A 23,407-nucleotide genomic window follows, 5' to 3' on the forward strand; every position below is an offset into this window, starting at 1 on the left:
AGAGGTGACAGATGTACAGGGTATTAAAGGGTCACACTTTTTGAGCTGAATCCCTGTTCAGTGCTTTTCTCCTGACTATTTCCTTAGCATTTAGTAGCTGAAAGCACAGGCTGCATGTGACTCTGAATGGTTCCGGGGCTCTTACATGAGTTCTGCTGCAGTGGGTAGATGAAATAAGCCTGATTGAGTCCTTCTTCAGTGAAGAGTGATGAGCTGAGAAGAAATTAGTACAAGATCTGGGCTGAGATGAGCCCAGCATCTCCCCTGAACACTACCTGGTCCTTATTAATGAGATTGTCTCATTGTTATAAAAGCATGTATATGGGAAACTGTACATTATTTTTCGTCTTTACCACAAAAATGAAATGAGCATTTGAACAGATTTGTTTACAAAATTAAACACATAAAATATTCAATGCTATAAGTCGGTCATAGTGTAGTATAAAATACAGATGCAAAAGTAGACTGAAAGAATGAGAATCACATTATAAAAGAGCCACAAGAAAACTGCTGAAATTAATGTATTTGAGACCAACTGGCTTAAATAAAATCTTATGACTCCACCGGCAATTATTCATTATAAGAAGAAGGTTTAGGAGTTCCTTTTGTTGCCGTTTTCACTGAAAAAAAGTCATTGCAGTTTGCTTCCCAATTCAGAAAGGCTAACTATTGTTGCAACTTTAATTCTTTAAATAGTGAGTCGTGTTTTATTCACAGGTGACCAAAAAGATCCTCCTCTATTATTTCAATTAATAGTACACAAATACCAAAAGGAACATCTAAATGATGTTGGTAATCAAGTGGCAAGATCCTGAAATTTAAAATAATTTAAAAACCGAATCCCTTATTCAGTATAAAATTATAGGCTGTCATCAGGAGCAGGCTGGCAAAGCTAGGTCCAGATGGGAAACTGGCTGGGCAATAAGAAGAGGTAGGGTGGAAATGATGGGTAGGCTGGAAACGATGGGAACCTAAGGAAAGACATGACTGCTCCCTCTGCTGGCAAGGTTCTCACCTGCTTTAATTTTTAACTAATGAGTAGGCATTTCTTTAATTATTTAGGATCTAGCCAATAAATAATGCAGAATGTTCCTTCCTCAGTCTGTTGCTGTGTGTTTGCACATTTTTGAACTTATGGTGCCCTATTTCACTAGAATAATTTGCCACAGAATTAAGACTCAGATGGATATCTAATGGTAGAGTTACTGGCTTTATATTTTAATTGGTCATAATTGAAAGGCAAGATTAAGCTATTTAACCTTCAAAATAGTCTATTTTACAATGTATGCACATTTCGTATTTAACTTACATATTTCATAATATTACGATAAATTGCTCATCATATTGTGCTGTAACAAGAACCCTACATAAAAATGTAGCAGTAAGATCACTATAAAATGAAACATTCTGCAACACAAACATACTAAATTACACGTCATACCAAAAAAGTGCCATTCTTCCATGAGTAAAATTCACGACCCGAGAATTCAGTGATAACTCTTGTATTAAAACTTAATTAAAAGATGAAGATAAGTCATTCATTACTTGATTTGTGATATAAATTAATAGCTGCGGTAAGAACATTTAGAAAAAATCTGTTCAAGGATTTTGGCCTACAACCAGAAGCTCCCAGAACAGGAGGGATCAGCTTTTTTTGCCCACTGTTCTCATCTGAATCCTGGCTGAAAAGCTACTCCAGCTCCCAGCTTTCCAGAAGGCTCCATCCCAGGAATCCTCGCCTGCCATTTGGTTTGCTGATTTTAATCTCACAGGACTTTCTTACAGTGGCTCCACTATGCTGAACTGGCACTTGCTCCTAGAAGTGAGTTATTATTAAACTTGTAGGTCAATTGTGGCACTAACAACTCTTTGGAAGCTTTCAGCCACGGTGTACAATTTGCTGGTCTAATTAAATATTAATTCTAAGTGTTACATTCTGTGGCTAAGAGCTTTTATTTTCCATCATCAGTCTGGAAGAGAAAGAGGTTACAAGGCTAATTTAATCTTTTTTTTTTTTTTTCCCCCTAGCATTAAAGCTTAACTACACAGGCACAAAAACATCATTAAAGATGCAGTATTCCTTTTTATTATGATTATATTGTAATTAATAGAGCAGGTCTAAACAAAAAAGACGTAAAATTAGATTCTGAAATTTCAAGGTTTTTAAACACCAAAAGTTCATATAAAAATGTTTCAAAGCAAACACTGCACAGAAATTCAATATTCAGTTATTTGAAAACCATTTAAGATGGGAAATACATATGCAATAATTTAAATATACAATAGTTTTACACAAAATTATTGTTCTTTGTTCTGAAGTACAGCAGACAACAGATAAAACTCATATTTAATGCTAGATTCACAGGGCATATTTTTCAAGAACTTGTACTTCCACTTAAGTGAAAAAAATAGTATTGCTTCAGAAAAACAACACTACCTTCCACTTTCTAACAGAACTACTTGCTTAAAGCAGATAACTACTTTGTCCTGCATTATTTAAAGTCACTCTTCTAATCTTCACTTATCAGTGTCCAAATGGGCTCAATACATGAGCCTCTTCCCTTCTGCTTCCATAACAGTTGTGTCCATGTCTGGACACTGGGCATTATATTAACTACTTAGTCCAGTAGCCAAAAGATTCCATATGCTTGAACAGATGACTATCTCCATACTGTGATGGGATATTTAACTGTTTAGGTCTAATATTGCAGTTGAAAGATTTAGTTCTAAATCTTACCTAATTTTTTCAAGTTTTCATAGGAGTATTTTCAGATTATACACATAAAATGTAAAAAAATTTGCAATGTTGCATATACTCATTAACTTTTAAAGTCTGACATACTCATTTTGGTAAAGTGATTTTTTTTATTACAAAAGAGTGTGTTGATGAGATGGTGATGTGTATATAGTGTCTTTCTAAAAAGTAAAATTTATAAATATGAGAAGGCTGTTTTAGGAGTGCAGTTTTAACATTCAGTGTGACTGTTCATCATAATATAGCTAAGTCAGTTAAAAGACAATTAACATGTGAGTACAAAAACATGCTTCAAATGTACAGTGTATTTGTTTCTGAACTGGGTAGTTGTTACCAAATCAAACCTGGTAGAGTTATAATGCAGCCTGTTGGCAACTGTAAATTTATTTTATGAAACAACAAAATATTTCTATTTCTTCTGCAACCTGATTAGCAAATACTATCAACAATAACAGAAATTGAAATCAAAATTACTTACTGTCCCTCAATTTAAATTTTGAATTGTATACTTCTCTTGAACTTCCTACTCAATCATGATTTTAAAGATGCTTTTATGAACATCTAGAACATCCAAACCAGAATATTCATATCCTAAATCTATGTGGATAACCAAAGAATACCTGTCGTAAACTCATGACTGTCATTATTTCTCTATATGGTTGTTAAACTGTATTTCCCACAGACAATAAAAAGCAACATCTAACATTAAAAAGCAAGTCAAAACCCCCCAATATAGGAAAATATAAAGAACATTTCATCTTCATAGTTTCTATTTTGTGGAGAATTTCAAAGCTTACTTAACTATGATATAGAAACTACATGACATTTGATCTCAGCACAAATTTGTCTGCAGCGGCTACCTCATCAAATACATTTGAAGGTTATTTGGCATTTTACACTTGTGAACTCTCAGAAGTTAGAGTTCTAAGGCAGGCAATCACTCTTAGCTCTTGTCATAGGAATAAAGATTTCAAACTGTGAGAAATCCACAAGCTATAGGAGTTCACATCTTATAATCCTATATTAGCAATGGATTGTAAAGCACTCTATTGCTTGACTTCGAGTTTAGCTGCTAAATTACTCAGTGTGAACACAAAAGGCTGTGGATGTGAAAAGGTTTGTTTCTGAATTTTTCTACACTGAAACATACAGTAACTTATGCACTTCAGTGAATTCACAGCATCAAAACATTAATATTGTAGGAAATTAATTTTTTAACATACTGGATGAAATAATGAAAATACCTTGCTAAACAGAACTTCAGATTCTGAGGACAGGTTCTGTAACAAGACTTATTCATAGTGACTTTTCATTAGTCAATTAATTTCCCTTGGCACATGCTGACTAATATGGTTGTTAGTCCTTACCAGTAATACAGCTTCAAGTTCAAAATAAAGGATGGCTTTAATAAAAGTGTTACGCTTTCTCCCAGTGAAAGCAATAATCTACTCAAAAAATATTACTTAAGTGACACAAAATTGGGAAGAAGGGGAACAGAATTACAAACATTATTTAGTATTTTGGGGGAAAGATGTTTTTGGATTTACCAATGATTTCTAGCAATTAAAGAAAATGAAGAAAATACAATAGGAAAATATTTTAAATTCTGTTTTAGGGCTTTTTCAAGTATAAAACAGTGGCATTAAAGTCCTTTAAGTCACACTGTGTAACACAAAAAGTTTGTTGTGGTTTTATTTTTTTTAAATTAGGTACTAAACTGCATAGATTATCAACACACCGAAAAGCAATCCTTGTTCTTATAATATTCCTTAAATTCTGAAAGTGTAACAACAAATGAAATCCCTCTTCAGTCTGCCCTCCTTGATCAATGCTAGTTTTTAAAAATGGAAGTAATTTTCCCTTTTCAAATGCACTATCTGATTTCATAGGCACAATGCATTTTCAAGAAGCAGCAGAAAGACTTGAAAAATAACCTCCCATCAGCTATTTTAATCATACTCATAAGTATCTCAATATTTATCACCTGACAGACAGTGTAAGATAAGAGTATGTTCAATCAGTAGAAAATATCAATCAAGTAAAACTTGTCACACATCATCTGAATAAAATTCATAATTGGATAAGTTTTTAGTGTCATTTCCTTGAAATCCTCTTCCAGAATAATGTATTCCTATTTTTGTGGTTGATAAAAGAGAATTTTCTTTTTTCTCCATGCACTTTTTGCACTGGAAGTTTCATCAATAAAACACAAAGAATCTGTGTTCTTTAGTGCACTACAATTTATTTAAATTGTTCTGAAAAAACTCTGTACGCAACCAGATTTTTTGTAAATTTTTGTCTTTTACCAAAATATAGCCTTACAGAAGACTATGAAGACATTCAGTGTCCCATCAAACTGGGTGAATGAGCATCATCTTTGGATAAATGCAATTCAAAGTTATTAAATCCAAGACAATGAATAGCTAGAATAGTGAAAGAGCCACATTGGTGGATGTGTACCACAGAGGGAAAAGCATCAAGAACAAAATCACTGTTTAATGTTCAGTAGTCATCAAAGAGACAAAGCAGACACCAGAGTGTAGGAAAAGTGAACAAACAATAATAGCATTATTGTATTATGTTACTGTAACAAAGTAAAATATGATTAAAAGAAAAGTGACTGTTTAAAAACAGATTAGGGAGGCAGCATGAGAAAAAATACAAACCCATCAGAATACAGAAATGATACAATAGGGAGCCTCATCTTACTGATTCATAAGCCAAGAACACAGATATAATTTATGAAAAGTAAAGGCAAAATTAAACTTTTTGAAAAAGAATGAAACAAGGTGGATTTAATTTGTGGAACTCCCTGTCACAGCACAACATGTGAAGTATTTGGTAAAATATATAAAAGAAACCAATCTCAAACTATACATATATATGCCATATATATACATTACTCATATACTATATATAAAAATATAACTAGTCTGGGTTGGAAAGACATTGTCCCTGTTGAAAATCAGTACTACCAATTGTGAGTTTTATTTCTTCTTCACTGGAGTAACTAGTACTGGGGGCTGACAGAGACAAGGTATAGTATGAGTCACTACTAAAAATCAATTTTTTCAAGACAAAGCAGGTAAAAATGAAACTATTTTTCTGTACATGTTATGCAGACAAAACCTTGACTAAAATGTCATTTCAAACTTATATTTACCTTCATGGAAATTATACAGGTGAAGAATTTACTTGCAGACCACCTAATTGATACAGTTGGGAGGGAAAAAGATAACACAGAAAAACCAGGAACAGTAGTTCAGGGAATAAATGTGGAATTTACTACACCTTCAGAAAAATAGCGTGCATTTTCTATGCTTTCAGTGCACCGACTTTAAGATTCAACAGAGAAAGCATATGCTAGAGCTTACTCTGATCAAATTAAATACATATACTGAAACGCACTTGAAAAAAAAAATCCCTCTCTCTTATTCTGCTGGAGAGAAAAGATATTTTTTTACTTTTTTAATCCAGCAAGAAACCTCAGCAACAGAATGGTGAGTAGCTGGGTTGTGAGAATGTGAGCAGCTGCTGTTATTATAACTAAAAGTCTGTCTACGGCTTGAGCCTGAGAGACCACATGTTCGGCTGTCCTCTCATCTTGCCATCCTCACCAATTAACTATTAACATGGAGGGCTGTACACATGCTCTCAGGGGCTCTTTAACAGGCTTCTTGGAGAGTGGAACAACTACACAGCAGGGCTCTGGGAACTGAGTAATGTGGGGTATAAGGAACCCTCAGCAGCTTTGCTCCTCCTAATGACAGTTTTCTCCATAGTTTAGTGCTTAAAGAAGGATACATGAAATTTAACAATTTTAAAAAAAATAATTAATGCCCTCATTCCTTTAACGCTGCTAAGCAAAGATTCTGGAAATAATGTTTCTTTTTTTTTATTTTATTCAGAATACTCTAGCACTTACTGCAAAACAATTCTGTTAAAATTAAAAAATCAGTTATTTAAAATTGAGATATAATTTCAATCCTAACTCCATAGGAATTGATTTATATGGAATTTATAAACACAAAACCAAAACCAACTTCCCAGGTAATTTTACAACAAAAAAACCCCTTCGTCCTTCACTTCTTAGAGATGTTTCTGGACTTCTCTAAAATATGATCATACTTTTTATTGACATAATATGTAAAAAAGACTACAATGAAACCGATTGTATGTCCCAATTACGGACAGTTAATTCCAATGTGTAAAAGGAACTATCCTAGTTTTACATTCACAAATTCTATTCACTGCATTAAATTTTACTGTCAACCTTTCTGAAAGCAAACTCCCATCTAATATTTAAAAATAGTTAAGTAAGGAGATGGAGGTTTGCACTGCAAAAGGAATATTCATACACTTTTGATTGCAATGGGGAAACTAGAAAATCGAGTTTCTTCATTTTCAAAGCAGTAAGTACATCAGGTATCTAGATAAATAGCATCGGCAGGTACTCAAACACCTTTACAAAATGCAATACATAAGTGAGTGTCATGCACTTAACTAATATAGGATTTAATCTAATGATAAACTCATCTACTATGAAACCATTTTGCATAATATGAGGTTTTATCCAGTACTTTTTTACTATAATCAAATCAAACTAATATCTAAAATTATAGGATCTCTGTTCATTGTGAATAATAGTTTTGCTTTTGTAAGTTACATTACCACTTGCAGAAAAAAAGACGACCTCCATTTTTCTTTTTCCTAAAAGAGTTTATTTCCAGAAGACACATTTAAATCTCCATATACTCTCAGGAAAGGTGCTTTTAGCAGCTTCTCATTTTGCAGCTCGGTTAATTACTCTGATACCATAACTGGTTTGTTCCTGGTCCCAATACAAGGGAATATTAGCATTAAAGAGTAAACCTGTATCTTTCAATTCCTGGCTTTAAAAACAAGATCACGCATCATTATAGTGCGTAAGACAGATGAAGACAGTGCCCTGAAATGTCTTGTACTGAAACTCTAAACAGCATTCTGAAGGCAGTGAAAAAGTGTGTAGGGATGTTGTTAAAAAAAAAGAGATTACTATCAGGACTCTTTTTGCTTTGTTACAGTTCCTGAAACTTTGATAGTTTTTCAAAAAGGACTAAGACCCACATAAGGCATAACGGTATCTAAGATGGTTTTATGCTTAGGCCTTTGTAGATTTTGCAGCACAACTGTCCCACAGAAGTAGAGAAACACTGCAGTGAAGTTATGTTTTAACTTTGCCCTTTTGAATAAGAAGTTTTCAAAATGTCCAAAACTGCATTTATTTTCTTACCATAAACTTCAAATTTTTGCTGACTGATATGTCAACTTTGAAATGTAGCAAAAACATCATTCCTACCTGAATAAGGTGAGCAGGCACTGTGATGATGCAGGCCGACAAAGATTTTCTGAGAAGGCCACGGAGAACGTACAGAAATTTTGTAAGGCTATGAATATCTTCAGGAGTATCACTGCTACAAATGTCATCACCCCACAACATGGAACCCAGACTCTGAATTCCTATCCGCAAAATATTCTTTTGGTTTTTCTGTTGGAAAACAAAAAGAGCCAGCTGTTATTTTTTTAAACAGTAAGAGGAAAATGTCGTGTAATGTACTTAAAAAATAAAATGTATAGAATTCATATCCATAATAATTACATTTGAAGTAATCATAGTTTAATTGACTCAGATGATCTTATAAAAATTACAAATGGAATGGCATTTTTTTCACTGCTTCGATATTGTGCTATGTCAGGTAAGCAAGTACAAGTGCAAGAGACAGCACAGAAATACTAAGAACTACTAATTAACATTTTGTAACCAGCGAAATCTAAGTATATTCTGACACAAAATCCAATAATACTATGATTTTTCATGTCCTTTCTCTCCTCCATCACTGCCTTAAAAAACACGAAAAAGAATCTTTTCTCTCAACTCTAACCTGGTCTGCTGGAAGGGCCTGAGAGTAATCAAACACAGCTTTTCCCTCCATTTTCAACTTTCAGCTGTGGTACTTTGATAACCTGACTATTCCGACCATTTGCTTCAGTTTCACTTTTTCTGCTCCTTCTAAATGATGAAGGTCGGTGGCCTACCTCACCAATGCACGGCCCTTTCACTATTTTAGTGAAAGTCTCTGTAAGTATCATTGACATTCCTGTCAACTAATGAGGGAAGGTTTACCCACAGAGAAACAGGGTTTGATGGAGACATCAGCAGATTGTCTTTTAAGGACTACACCTTTCTGAAAGCCCTTGACATAAGTGTTTCTGGATCTGCTGTAGTTAGCTACTGGGTACTAGAATCTAAGCTGTTTTGACATTTAAAATCCTAAACGGCCTCGTGTGTCACCTACCTAAAGACTGTTTGCTGCTGCCCTGCAGTACGCTGGCAGAAGAGCATCCAACAGAGGCAGTGGCTAAGATAAAGCCTCTTTTCTGAAGGGGCAGATTATGAAGCCGGAGTTGTAATTTGTTTATGCAAACTAAAATGTCATGCCTCACGATGACAAATCTCATTGCTGCTTATTTGATGTGACCTTTCCTGGTGATCTTTGCGAAGGATTTTAGGTATATTTGCTATCATCAGCTGAGAGAGAGACAATAAGCACCCTTGTTGAAAGACTTCCTGCACAAGGTGACCAAAGATACGTTTCTAGAGTTCAGGGATCATACTTAAAGGCCAGCTTTTTTTTTTTTTTTTTAATATATATATATATATAAAATACTTGTTTAGATAAATAAAACCTTCCAGGTATTTTTCATTACACTGAAGTGCTTTGATAAACTGTAGATATTCGTTTCCACGATCCTGAATTGCAGCTGGAATGAACAGTAACTATCAAGCACAAAACACTGCACAGCTGCTCTGGAAATCCAGAGGAAAGGTTTTGACAAGACAAGAGGATACTTTTATAAATACTTCCTTCTCCATATTGGGTAGACAGAGCCTCCGTTGTGAAAAACAGTTAGTGCCACATGTATTTATCCAACTCTCATGGCTTACAAAGTGAGCTGATCTGCCAATTCGCTTACAATCCTTGTGAAAGCCATGTATGTTTTAACTCTGGCGGATTCTTTAGTCTCGGGCTTTGCAGGCTTTGAGGCTTCACTTATGAAAAATTAACTTTTTACACTACCTCATCAATATCTGGATAATAGCACAGGATAATATGACACGATCTGACTTCTCTGTATGATATTTGTTAGGCTCGGATGTTCAGAGTTTTAAAAAGAACAGGAAAAATAGAAGCTAGTCTAATATTCTTTAGTGGCTTCTAATCAGAGCAGATTCAGACATTTCTTGATGTGTGTTTAAGCAATAGCATGAAATCAGGCATTTAATAAAACTGTTTTACCCAGATATAATGGATATTGATCATGCAGAGAAAGTGTTCTGGTATTTCAAAATTTCAGAGCAAACATACATAAAAGTTACAGAAACTTCTATAATGAGAAAAATAGATTTTCTTCTGAAGAACATCAGTAAGAACAACACACAAACAGAGGAAAAACTGCATCAGAATACCAGTTCTCTTATTGCATACAAAGGATCACAGATGCTCGTTTCACAACATTAAATCATAAGAGTTGTAAAAGACAAAGCTATTCAAACACCAGATAATATCTGGCCAGTAACAGAATTTCTACCAGCATAATTCTGTCAGGCCCACAAGGCCCTGACAAATGGCTTATTCCATAACTAAAATATAAGAAAAGCTTAAGTCTCATAATCTTTAAAAACAAGCCGGAAATAGAGGAGGATAATTTTTTTTTTTAGATATACCACTAGTTCTTTCATACTCTCATTAGTTTGGGTTTTTTTTAACCTTTTTCATGTAATTTTTAGAACAACGTTTGCTTGGGCAGCAAGAATGCTGATTATAAAGAATGAAAAAACCCAACTCCAAGCAAACAGAAAACCAATCCCGCCCCCCACTTTATTACCCTGAAAGTCACCCAGCTTGAGCTCCAAAGTGAAATACATTTACCTATGAAAGCTCTGTTGTCAAACACAAAAAAACCCCAAAACAATTTTGCAACAAACAAGTCCTATTCTGTATGAATTAAAACCATGCTCAGTTTAGAAAGGATTCATATGTACTGATCATCAGCAAAGAGGTACCAGGAGGTTTTAAAAAAGATGTAAAACTGATGCTGATATTTCTAGGATACAGGTCATTCAGACCCTGAATTTCCAAATAGCTCTTGGCAAAGGTGTTCAAGTCAGTGTGAACAAACACATTATTGCTTTGGTTATCTTCAAGCAAACTTTTCTGCAGCCTAATACCTCAAACGGCAATAATTGTCCTAAGGCCCACAAAGTAATGCTAGACAGTCAAAAATATTAATCTATGATGGCCAACAGCAGATGGTCCTATAAAAAGTTAATGTTAACTAATTATACTAGGTCCTAGAGATGCTGAACCATTTTATCAGAGGTCTACTAAACCTCTAACAGTAGCTTTCACTAATTTTCCTAATCATGTCAAACTTTTGTCAGCTGGGGTCAATCATATTCTGCTCACTTTTCTTCTGACCCCTCTTCAAATACTGGTATTAGATAAAGAGGAGCCAATAAAAAGGAGTAATAAGTCTAAGTATCATTGGCATATTGACGTGAAAGTAGCCAAAAATATCTGAAAGTTTTACCAGTCAGGTTAAACATTTCCTTTGAATCTAGATCTAACAAGCAACACATTTCTAGGCCTCTGGAGTCTAGAGATTTCGGAAGGATTATTGTTCACAGTATGAAAAAGGAAGCATTAACGGCATCAGCTTCTGACATTCACAGACACTGATAAATGGATCTGCTGAAAAGTCAGTAAGTCTCTTGAAAGTTCAGTACTTCCCTGCTACATTTTGGCCCTCGAATTTTCTCCAAATTTCATGAAAAACCACTGCCAATGGGACCCACCTAAAGGGGAAAGGATTATCTATTTGGAGGGGAAATGCATACATGCACAAACTTCTCTGAAGCTTGTATTTATTACTATATACAGGAAAGGACACAGGTCCAGAAGAATACAGGCTGGTCCTTACTCTACAATCTTCATCGTACCTCAAAAGTACTTCTGAAGTCTCAGTACACAGAAGGGGATACGGAGTAGTAGTGGAGAGGTGAATTTCTCATAGATTTGGAAGATAAAAAGATCCAAGGTGTGTTCTGGGCCATAACTACATACAACTCTGGATACATTTTTTAAGAGGTGTGTATTATACACTGCTTCTAAATGTATAAAACTTGAGCGTACAAAGAAAGACGATGCATGGGGAAAAGAGGAATCTTAAAAGAAAGATACCGCTCCAGGAAATCATATGCATTATTTCCCTTGAAACAGAAACAACTCTGCAAGCGCTAATGGCTTTCTAGATAGATAAATTGGCTTGAAAAAGGACACTTTTTTCAACCTTTTAAAGCTTCATCCCAGAAACTTACATACATCATTTCGCAAACATACTTTTAAATTCATCTGAGTTCAAATTCTGGTTTTGCTTTATTGACACGAGTAAGACATTTTGGAAGAATGAACTACAAGTACAGAAAATAACTCTCCATGATGTTTAATTTTTCCTTGCTTGCAATCAAAAAAACCCAAAATATGGACTCTGACCAACCTTTATTTTCTTTTACATGTAAAAAAATAAATCAGAAATATATAGAGGTGCTATTTTCCCATCAGACATAACCTGTAAGAAAAATAAGAAACACCAGCCCAATCTCTTCAGTAGGAGGTTGTTGCTGGCTGAAGGTTGGCAGGGTGTGTGTTTCACTCGGCGCTGCTCTTTGCAGCCAGCAAGCTCTCGGGCTTCCACAGGACCTGTCACCACACAGGAGGAGCATCTCTCTGTCTATGCGCATGGTGCCGTACGGTAGGATGACATGTCTGTTGCCATGGCTACCGCAGCGAGTGGGGAGAGGTGCCTGTCAGGGACCAATTTACTTCTCCAGACTGGCACCGCCACCAAAGGGAAGGCAAGCTCGCCCAGAAATCTCTGCAGAGCCTAAACACTGAGCACAAATAACCTAAATTTACACACAAGTGTTCTATGCAGGTAACATTTCTGAAACATACTGTTCGACATGGAAACATCCATTTCAACATTATCTTCCCTGCAAAAGGGATTTTTAAGATATTCCACTAGTAACAATACACAGTCTTGTATTATACTCTTTGAGGTTCTGCAGCATCTATACTAATTAACTTCTACTGTAGTAACATTTTTATTGTACAACAGTAAAGATAATTACCTATCAATTAAGCATCAAGATATAAAATGTATTATTTTATTTCCATCAACTCCAAAGGACTCATGCATTACTGAATATGACAAAGAATAATAGATAGGGTACTGATTAGTAAAGGGCTTTCAGCCTGTGTTGTTAAGCTTAAAATATTTCTGATTGCCCACACTATGATTTATGAAGAGTACAGAGATCTTTCGAAGTCTGGTAAGTTGTTTTGATTTGTAATGTTGAAATAGCATTTGTATTTCTTTACTCGTGTTTCAATGCTCTCTACATAAAGATGCACACCATTTAATTCATTAAAAAATTCGCTCCACTCCAGTTAAAACAACATTGAAAAAATCTGCAAGTTTAAGATCAAGAGTTCAGTCGCAAGAGTCTTGAACACATTATTGCTAAAGCAATAGTTTGAAGAAAAATACTGCAGGCGAAAATGTGTTTTGCTTAATTACATTATATTCAGCAATCCATTTACTCGCTAATTGCACAGAATATGCATTTTACTAACGTTGGCTTACAGCTCTTTCTCATACGGTCTGAATATCTATAACAGGTAAAAACTCCAAATGCACATTAAAATATGAACCACGCTCTCCATTTACTTTGCTTGTTTACTTTAGCAATGCTTAGAAACACCTTGTTCCTTGTTACTTTGTCGAAGACCTTCTTGCAACACCCTTGAAAATTCAGAAAACACCAGTAGTTATAGGATTATAGAAGCATACAAGGGTCTTCAGTACCTGGGGATCAGAGCCATCAAACCCTTCCTGGTAAATGATCCTCTGAATGGACTGAAGCACCTTTGCGTAAGCACTGTTCATATGACTGTTGGTAAGAAGAAATAATTTAGTTACACATTTTAATACTCTTCTATACGTCTCTAACAGCTGTACTAAAAATAAATATAAGCAGATCCAGTTTTCAGTCCAAAAGTGTCATATAGAAAAAAGTGTCATAGAAGAAAAAAAATCCAAACCTTGTTGAATAAAGTTGACGTTATAAGTGGTTGTGATTGCTTCATGTTAACTAGTTCAGTGCTCAGACATTTAGCGAAAGCTAAAATCTCTGGAGATTAAGATAACTTAATTATGTCAGGCTCACTTACATCTAGAAGACTAATGATTTAATGTATCAACTTAAAGTTGAAACCATTACAGCACACTACTAATCTTCTGTAGCTGATGAAGAGCTACCCAATTGTTATTCCACCTAATCAATGCCCCGATGAACAGCTGACTTCCTGTTACTGAAAACTTTCATACATACAACTGCCTCAACAATCAAAACCAACAAAAAATGAAAGAGGTAATGTTTTCACAATTAAAAAGTTCATGCAGTTAACTTTTTTTTTTAGTATTTTTATTCTGATACCACACGAGAGCATAACACACATTCTGCTTGCTACAGTTCCATTTTGTATCCAGCCACTACAGGTGTTATTACTGCTTTATTTGCATAACAGCAGAACTGTGAGGTAGAATTTATTTCATGTATTATTCAGAAAATATAACATTTTTTTTTTTTAAAAAAAAAAGCAAACCAGTGGCTAAAAATGGATTTAAGCAGAATTAAAACCAAATGAAAGTTCAGCAAATTGGGTCATCAAAGTCTTAGAAAGTCCAGTGCCTGGACATCCAAAGCACTTCAGATATCCACCCCAGCCATGCTCCCCAGTCCACGGGCTAACACATACAAAGGACAGAAAGTCCTAATCTTTACTTTAAAAAAGCAAGTCAGTTGTTCACTTTTTTTTAAAAGAGACATACTATTTCCTTAAATCCCATACAGCATAGTAGCTTGCATGTCTGGACTTAATGTAGGTTCCTCACTGCAGCTGAGTTTAAGCCCTTCTATCTTTTCTAGCTTCAGTATTTCCTTCTAGTCTCGCTAATTGCCATCAAGGGTTGTGGATTCAAAACTTCTTGTGTACTTAGAAAATATGGCAGGCTATTTTGAAAATCTTGCCTCTAAAAATATCCTTACTTGCTCCAACCATTTTATATGTCTGGTCTGATAACAGCCCACGTTGAAAAGGACCTTGAAAGATCACCTGGTCTAAACATTAAATGAAACTATTCCCATTACTTTAGTAAGAACCAAAAATATTATCCAAATTTATTTTACTAATGAATACCTAAATATAGCTTTCATGCTTTTGCATGGAAGACAACTCTTCTGAGAAGCACTTGAGTTGCAAACACCTCTCTTTTATACCATTGCTTTAACTCAGAATTCTACATTTCTCAAGAAAACATTATCAACCCAAACCCAACACCCTCAATGACATATTTAAGTTATAAACATCTACAATCAAAAAATTCATATAGTCATAATAGATTTGAGTTTTGAAACACTCAGTGTCAGAAAACATTAAGAAATGGCCCTTCTCAGACATAAATAAAAGGGAGAGTTTCCAAATTGAACTAATTTGTTTTCAAACTTAGTACCCTAGAACAATACTAGTTAAACTCATGTAGCTTAATAATTTTATAGTCTATGAAATTCACAGCTGAAAAGAACTGGCAATATGTAATCTCAACATGACATTTAATGTGCAAAGTCCACCCTGCTATACAAAAAAGAAAATCTCAAATGGAAAAGAAAGTGTAAATTTTCGCTTATGAAGCCAATTACTTTCCTAATGTTTAGTTGCAAAAAGAATGGCTGTTAAATGTTATACCTCTACTGTCTTGCAGGTGTCAGTTTACAGGGTATGTGAAGAGGGCTTTAGCCTCCACGCTAGCCAAAATGCCTTCTCTCTCCATGTCTTCACGTAATTGCAACACACAGACATAATCCTTGTTGCATACACAGTGCTGTGATTTCTTCCCAGTTTTGCCAGAACTGGAGAGAATCTACAGCATTTCACAATCAACAGAAGTATTTCTGTATCCTTTTGGATATTCCTTTATCCTTTTGGAAAAGGCAGAAACTGTTGCTCATCAACATTAGGAAGGAGTCTGCAACTATCTTGTAGCCACAGCCACATTACACTATGTGTGATACAAAAAGGTGACTGTGGTCTTTGTCACCACAAAGTAGCATTTTTAAGTTTGTGTATCTATCACTTATTTTGCTTATGAGTATTACCATGCTATCTATAGGGAAGTCAGAGAATATTCTGCAATCCCAATACTTGCCAATTCCTGATTTGTTACTAACTTGCTTTTAAAAGTTAGTGGATAAAAGAATAAAATACCTAAAGCATGAGCAGGATTAGAGGGTCCCAAAATTAAAACAAACAAACCATCAGAAAAAGATCTGTAGCAAAGAAAGTATTAAAAAAAATAATGTAACGCACAGATTTTTTTTTTTTTAAATGTAACAACAGGTGCTGTTTTACTTCTGGCTAAAATATTAAAGGTTTACTTGAATTTGAGCCATGCTATGTAAACAAGGACATGAAAAATATTGTGGAAACACTGTTTATAAAAACAAGTTGCATTACCCTTCTGGCAATGTTTGTCATAATATTCAAGGAAGGAAATAAGATATTTTTTTATTTTCTAATTTCTACTCTTCTTTTGGCTTTGTAACTAAACACCATTTAATTCTGATAATGAGTTTAAACAACTCCTTCTTTACTTTTTTTTTGTTTAGCAATTTAGTAATGGATAAAGCAGGAGCTGGCAAGAAGGTATCCCGGTTACAACGGAGCATCTGACTTCTCTGTTGATAGTTTCTAAGCAGTTAACAAAGGTTAGGTTATCAAGGGTATGACAAATAGCCTTATTATGTATAGGGAGACCCCATTAGGCAAGACAGTTAAAACTGTTTTATCTAAATTTATCAGTAAATCTAGACTAGATATTTTTTTTCTCTTTTTTTTTAAAGCACATACATTCTTAAGGTAAAACTTATGAGCATTACTGAAAAAATACAGCCTAATTATTTTAGGTCCCTTGATTATAAAACTTTCTCTTTTGGTAATTTCAACCAAACAACAAGGATAGAAGTAAAGTAAGAGGGGTAGAAAGCAAGCCTTTTCTGCGATGCACAGAGTTACCACAGAGGATATTTCTGCCTTCCTGTTAAGTACCTGCTTTAGCAATTCAACGAGGACACCAGAATATCCTAGCAACAACAACCGGAGAACAGTTGCTGTCAGCTGCACAACCCCGTTAACCTGGTCCCAGCATTAGGGCCAGGACATAACTGCCCTTCCCTAACATAAAAAATCATGAGATAAGAAAGAGAAGCTTTATGCCTTCTTCTGGCACCAAGCACCCATCCCCATTTACCACTTCCTTTAGGAGAACGGACTTCCCAATCTGTTTTCAATTAATGTTTATTGTGGGGCAATGAACTTCCACCCATCCTGAGTGATTATCCAAAACGGGACCCTGTAATCTAATTTAGCCATCAGGTACCAGAACTACAGAAAGGAGAGCAAACGCAGTCCTCCTCATCTCCGTCAAAGAGCAGACATACACACATGCGTGCAAAAAGACAGGGAAGGAAAGAAAGATTGATCCAAACTTTAAGGTGAACAAATGATGTATATAACCTCCAAATCTGATATATTTAATTGCAAAGTAAAAGGCCAGCCAATAACTTTGTTCTGTCTAACCAAAGAATCTGCTTTCTTTGCAAGTCCATAAAGAAGCCACATGCTTGTGTGGATAGGAAGAGAGAGACATACACGTAGACATACATGATTTCTAAAGAGGGCCAAGAGTTTCTGGCCCAAATAAAGCCTCTACATCTCTGATCCTGCAAGGGAAGCACTGTAATCTTGCAACAGACATTAGCTACAATCACAGAGACAGCTCACTCACTGAAGAACAGTTTAATAAAATAGGTTTCTTAACGTGACGCTAGAGAATTAGAAGCACCAAGATGAGTTGGTCATTTTTACAAACACAGGGTTCTTATGCCACAAAACATTATGACGAAGGACCTTGCTCATTAATAGATGCAGCACTTTGTTTTTCAAAGGATTGTAAAATGTATGTTCACTACACTCACTGTTTCTGTTAGGAGAGTATAAGCTGTACAGGAAAATGGGGTACATTACTTTTCTTGTATATTTGCTGCTTTAACTGTATAATCTGTTCTTTCTCAGTACATCCCTGAGTGGTGAAAGAAAAAGAGAGCAAAGGATTGTTCTTGTTTCTCACCCTTTCCCAAAGAAAAGAAGGTTTGGGGAAGAGAACTGCTCCTAATTTCAAGGAGGAAAAATGAAACCTAAGGCCGCCAAAGCTAGTCACCCTCTAATTAAAAATGAAAGGGAAAAGTAAAGCTGGTCAACAAGGTGAATTCTAGGTGCATCTAACAAGTTACAGGTCAAATACACTCTTTGAGGAACATTAACTGCATACAAAAGTAGCAGGGCTTTATAAGGAAAAAAAAAAACAAACATACAAAAAGGACACCACCTAGGGAACACCTCCCTCACATCAGTACATACGATGATTTAATCAAAATAGTGCAATAAAAATATATACTGAGCTTCTAAAATCTTTCTTTACAATTAGTAGCTTTTCACTGCAGAACATATAGCTTATGACCTCAATGTAGAATGTATATGTTGGGTTAGGTACACTTTCCGTGATGACTGTGTAATTTAAGGTGCCTCTTCAACAGCTGTAGTTACAGGACTATAAAAATTTATGTCAGTCTGAACTTAAACCATGCTGTGCTCTGCTACATTACAAATACTTACAATGGATCATGCTAGCTAAAATAATGTGGAAACATTTTGAGAAAAGGGAAAAGTTTTGTTTTGTTTTTTCTAATTCCTAATTTTTTTGCAGCTTCTGATACTACTAAGAGGTATCATCCATCAACAATACCATTTACTTACGGAATATTACAAGCTAGGCAAAACTGTCAGTTTTCACTTCGTCCTCAACTGCTGTATTAGTGACAAAAGCAGAATGTTCTCAGATCATAAAAATGCAAAAAACAACACACCACTGATTTTGGTCGGCACTCCTACGTGAGTTAAGAGAAAATTTCATTCAAAAATGTCTTTACTGATACATATCTTGCAAAGTATACCCTTTAGAAAGTCATGAAGTCTTTCACTAACATCCCATAATACATAGCCTATTAATGCAAATTATTTCAATAATGAACTATCCCCTTAAAAATGCCTCCTTAATTTTGAAGGATTTGTCAGCTTTCAGTGTTAACACATTTTCTATCAATCTTCTTTAGATGAAGTAAATTGAAAAAAAATCATATTTTTAGAGATTTTCCGAATTTCAAGTCATTTTTGTAACATTTTTTTTTCATTCCTTCCAGGCTATCAGTATTTTTTTGAGGTACTGTCAGCCTAATAGATTACAGAGATTCCACAACGCTATATAGGTAATTAGCATTATGCGAGCAGGTGGTTTTTTGGCTATGTAGGTAAGACTATCGTCATAGAACCTTACGTTTAAGAAATTATATCCTCTAAGTGGAGACATGCTAACTAGACACGTCTATGTTCCTAGTTCACTGTAACAGAGTAAAAGAGGTTAGCTCAAGCTCTCAGTGGGACCTTCAGGCAATCAAAAATGAGGTCTAATACAAATCGCTGACTTCTATTGGAAGGGTTAACTGGGACTATCATATTACTTTCTTTCAAATCACTGTCCAGTTAATCGAGGGAACAGAAATTTTTACTATTCTATGATCTATTGAAGTTAGCTCTAGAAGCCAGAAGCATGATACTGATTTTCCAAACAGTAATGCCAACAAAATAATGTCCTTTCCCTCCTCCATTTATAAACTTTCTTTAATGAAATCATCCTGACAGGATTGTGAGCTTGTTTCCGTTCCTTGAGAAAGTAATGCTTCCTTCAGAATTTCACCACAGTATTTGTAAAAAATAGAGTACAAGCCTGTTGGGTTTCTGTAAAAGCATAAACGTTATGAGAACAGTGAAATAATTGGTAACATTCATACTTAGTATTGGATTTAATACACTGTGACTAATGTGTATTAAAGAATCACAGAAGATAGGGATGAAAAGGACCTCGAGAGGTCAGGTAGTCTATCTTCTTGCCCCAAGGCAAGATGAACTACATCTAAACCATGTCTGACAGATATTTACCTAACTTGTCCTTAGAAATTTTCAATGATGGCAATTCTGCAATATTCCCAACCTGTGTCTGCAAGGCAACTTCTTCTCGTGCTAATCATCAGAAAAATATCTCCTTATTTCCAGCCTGTATTTCTACTGCCACAGTTTACTGTAGCCCATTACTGCTTGTCCCACCTTCAGCAGACAACAGTTTCTACCCTCTGTATGACAGTTTTTAATGTGCTTCAAGACTGCTTAGATTTGTCTAAGGCCTTCCATTCTTCCATCACGGGCCATACATCCCATCTTCACAACCTTCTCATAACCATCTTCACAACCTTCTCTAACTGATCCAGAGTTGTACATCCCAGTTCTAGATGTATAACCATCTTCAAACCTTCTCTAACTGATCCAGAGTTGTCCTGAAGGATGCTATCAAAAACTGGACAGACAGCCTTGTTATGCCTCAGCAGAACAGAAGTACTTTGCATGTTTTCCACATTAAATTCCAGTTTATCACCTCCATGCTTTTTAAACTATGCCTTTTGGTAGCATCAATCACACCATACTGCTAACATATTTCATGTTCGAGATACTTTGTAACCCCAGATCTTCTTCTCGAGACCTGCTACGCTATTTTATTTGTTCAATTAATGATTCTTACTGGTATGATATTTGGCATGTCTTCATGGAATTCCATATAGTTTATTCCAGATCACCAACCTAAATCTTCTTGAATTCTGTTATCTAATCTGCATGAATTACTCCTTCCACTTTTTTCCAGATTTGACATTATGACTGTAGTAAAGAAACCCATTGCTCAGTATACATATCAAGCCAAATTAGTACTAGATTACTGCCAGGCCCAACACTGGGATAAAGCCTGGTACTTCACTCAGGTTCAGCTGTGACTAAACGACAGCTTATTTAGAAGATAAGGATTTAACAATCAACATGACAAAAGTCAAACCAGTGTATGTTCGTCCTTTGACATGATAACAGACTTTACCAATAGAGAATATCTCTTGTTTTAATTTAGGGCCTTTTGACACTATACCCATAAGCAAACAAAGGAAACACGTACTGGTTGAAAGTACCCTAGAAGTTTAAAAATAGATTTCATTGTTTTTTCTGGTATTTTTTGGACCACTGATGTTATCCCACAGATGTTTTCACCTTCTCCTTTCCTTACAGACAGGCATTGCTTTGGCCTTTTTGACTTTGTGGAACTTTGACAATCCTTTATGTTTTACTCATGAACTTTAGGCCCCACCTTGAAAACATTCATGTATTTTCTAACCTGGTCTTTCCTTATGTAAAGTGGGTAGTCCAATTTGCTGATATTAACTGTGCTAGGTGCAGATCAATTTGGGGATCGGGGTAATGGGAGAAGCAGCTTTTCTCCACTTCCATAATTTTTTAAGAACTCCAGTTATACAACACTGATGAACAGAAGATGAAATTCTAATTCAGTTTATTTTTTAAACGTGTGTCAAAATTGAGTGACTGTAATTATAGGAAGATTAAGTCTTCCATTTCTCTACAGGGAAATAAGCTTTACTTCAGAGGCTCTAATTTGGAAAAATTCTTCTTCCCACCTTGTCTTAACCTTGACTAGTGCAACCTTTTTAATACACGGAATCCAAAACCAGTGGTGTTTGTGGTCAGGAACGACAATAATTGAAGTTGGAAGACAAATGATCTACTGTAAATGAAGAAAGAGACGTACACACCTCTTCACAGTTCCCACAGATTTCTGTCTGAGGTCACTGATCCCAATGTGTTCTTTATTCCTCCCTGTTGCTTATCACACTGCATTGTGGTCTAAGAAAACAATGTTTAGAATGGTGGTTGTTTGTTACCTTGGTACCTGCTTTTACCCCCAACAATTCTTTCATTTCCTCAGGACAGTCCTCTTAAAGGAGGCCGATGTTGTGGGTGCAGGGAGAAGAAAAGGAGATAAGCCTTCTGAGATCCATCTTTATTTGATCATGTTCCTCACCTCATCACTTTGTGCTCTACCAACTTGCCAAGCAAATTAACTAAATCTAATCCTTCCATTATATTAGAACTAAAAATAAGTATAGATTTCATATGGTGAGAATGACGAGTTTTTATCAGGATAGCACAGAAGGAAAATATCAGAGTTAAGCACGGCTTATAAAATGGAATGCATAGAAGTTAAAGTCCATTTCCTATACTATACATACGAGTTAATTTGATTTTAATGTGAAATGTACAAATACTTGACAGCCATATAGTTAGTGGAATTAAGCCCAGAGTCACGAGACATCCCAGTTAGTTACAGAAAAGACAGAAATGGAGTTAAATAGCTTGCAAGTGCTTATACTGTTATTGAGGCAGATACTCTTGTGTCTGTCTATCCTCTTTGAGCCTGCTAGTAAAAAAAATTTAAATTTATACATAATACATAAATAAAGCTGCTTCACATATTTACTATAGAAAGAATAAAACATAAGTTCTCTGCTTTCTCCTGAAAATGTGTTTTTTTTTGTTTTTTTTTTTTTTTTACAATTTCACAAGAATTTACTTTACAAACCAGTGACATTTGATCATGTACACAGAAACAAATTACAGAGAGTCTTGGCTTTTCCTTTTCTACATCTCTAAAAAAGGTGCTTCTTGCTGCACTTCTTTCATAAATCTCAGTTTTTATATTTGAGTGTACTGTAATGAAAATCAATCACAATACAGCATACCGTACTACTACTTCCAGGATTTGGCCCTGTACACTGGGATCTATAAAGCTAGGTATTATATACATTAAGTGACTAGACTGAACAAAGAGATTACTAGCCCATATTTGATGTTTGACTTGACTTGAAATGTCTCCAAGAAAGATACGGTGGACATGTGTGCTACAGGCTAATATGAGTTTTTGCTACTGTCACTCATTTTCTCTTGGTCTTCCTTAATTCATAACTGGTAGACATAAACTATAATAAGTTATTCATTCAGAGAAGAGGTTATGATTTCATCTGGAATTAGGGGTGTTGTGTAAGATGTAATTAGTGATTGTGATTCTGTTCACACTGTTTTGTATTTTCCTTAGGTGAAGCTCTAGGATGCAAGAAGTAAAAGTCACAGAACAAACTAATCTGATAGAGCATTGTAAGCTATGTAGGTCAAGGATGGCCTGTCTTCTTAGCCCTAAATCTGTATGGATATCTTCCTAAGACTGATAGCCACCTGACACACACATCTCCGAAAGCTGATGGGGCATGCTGCTCAGGGAGTAGTTCACAGACAGATAGCAAGAGTTTTCCCCAGTCCCCACACTCAGCTGTCAGTAGGGTTGGAGTGAACATGCAGCTGTGACTAGGCTGTCCTAGTAATGTCTACCTTAATCGTCCCTGCCAACTTGCTTCCTCCCACAGCTGAAGAGCTG

The 23,407-nt window shown here is 35.4% G+C and overlaps 1 protein-coding gene across 1 annotated transcript in view; it reads right to left on the reverse strand.

The window, feature by feature from the left end:
- The window catches only part of ELP4 (elongator acetyltransferase complex subunit 4), a 170,852-nt gene that overhangs the window by 91,464 nt on the left and 55,981 nt on the right, over positions 1–23,407 (reverse strand). Inside the window, exons 5-6 of the mRNA XM_009892705.1 lie at positions 13,724–13,808; positions 8,094–8,282 (exon numbers count right to left, since the gene is read on the reverse strand). Of these exons, the coding sequence (XP_009891007.1) occupies positions 8,094–8,282; positions 13,724–13,808 (274 nt within the window). The remainder of the gene's footprint in view (positions 1–8,093; positions 8,283–13,723; positions 13,809–23,407) is intronic.

The sequence above is a fragment of the Charadrius vociferus genome, unplaced genomic scaffold, assembly GCF_000708025.1.
Source record: "Charadrius vociferus isolate BGI_N301 unplaced genomic scaffold, ASM70802v2 scaffold19, whole genome shotgun sequence".
Lineage (NCBI taxonomy): Eukaryota > Metazoa > Chordata > Aves > Charadriiformes > Charadriidae > Charadrius > Charadrius vociferus.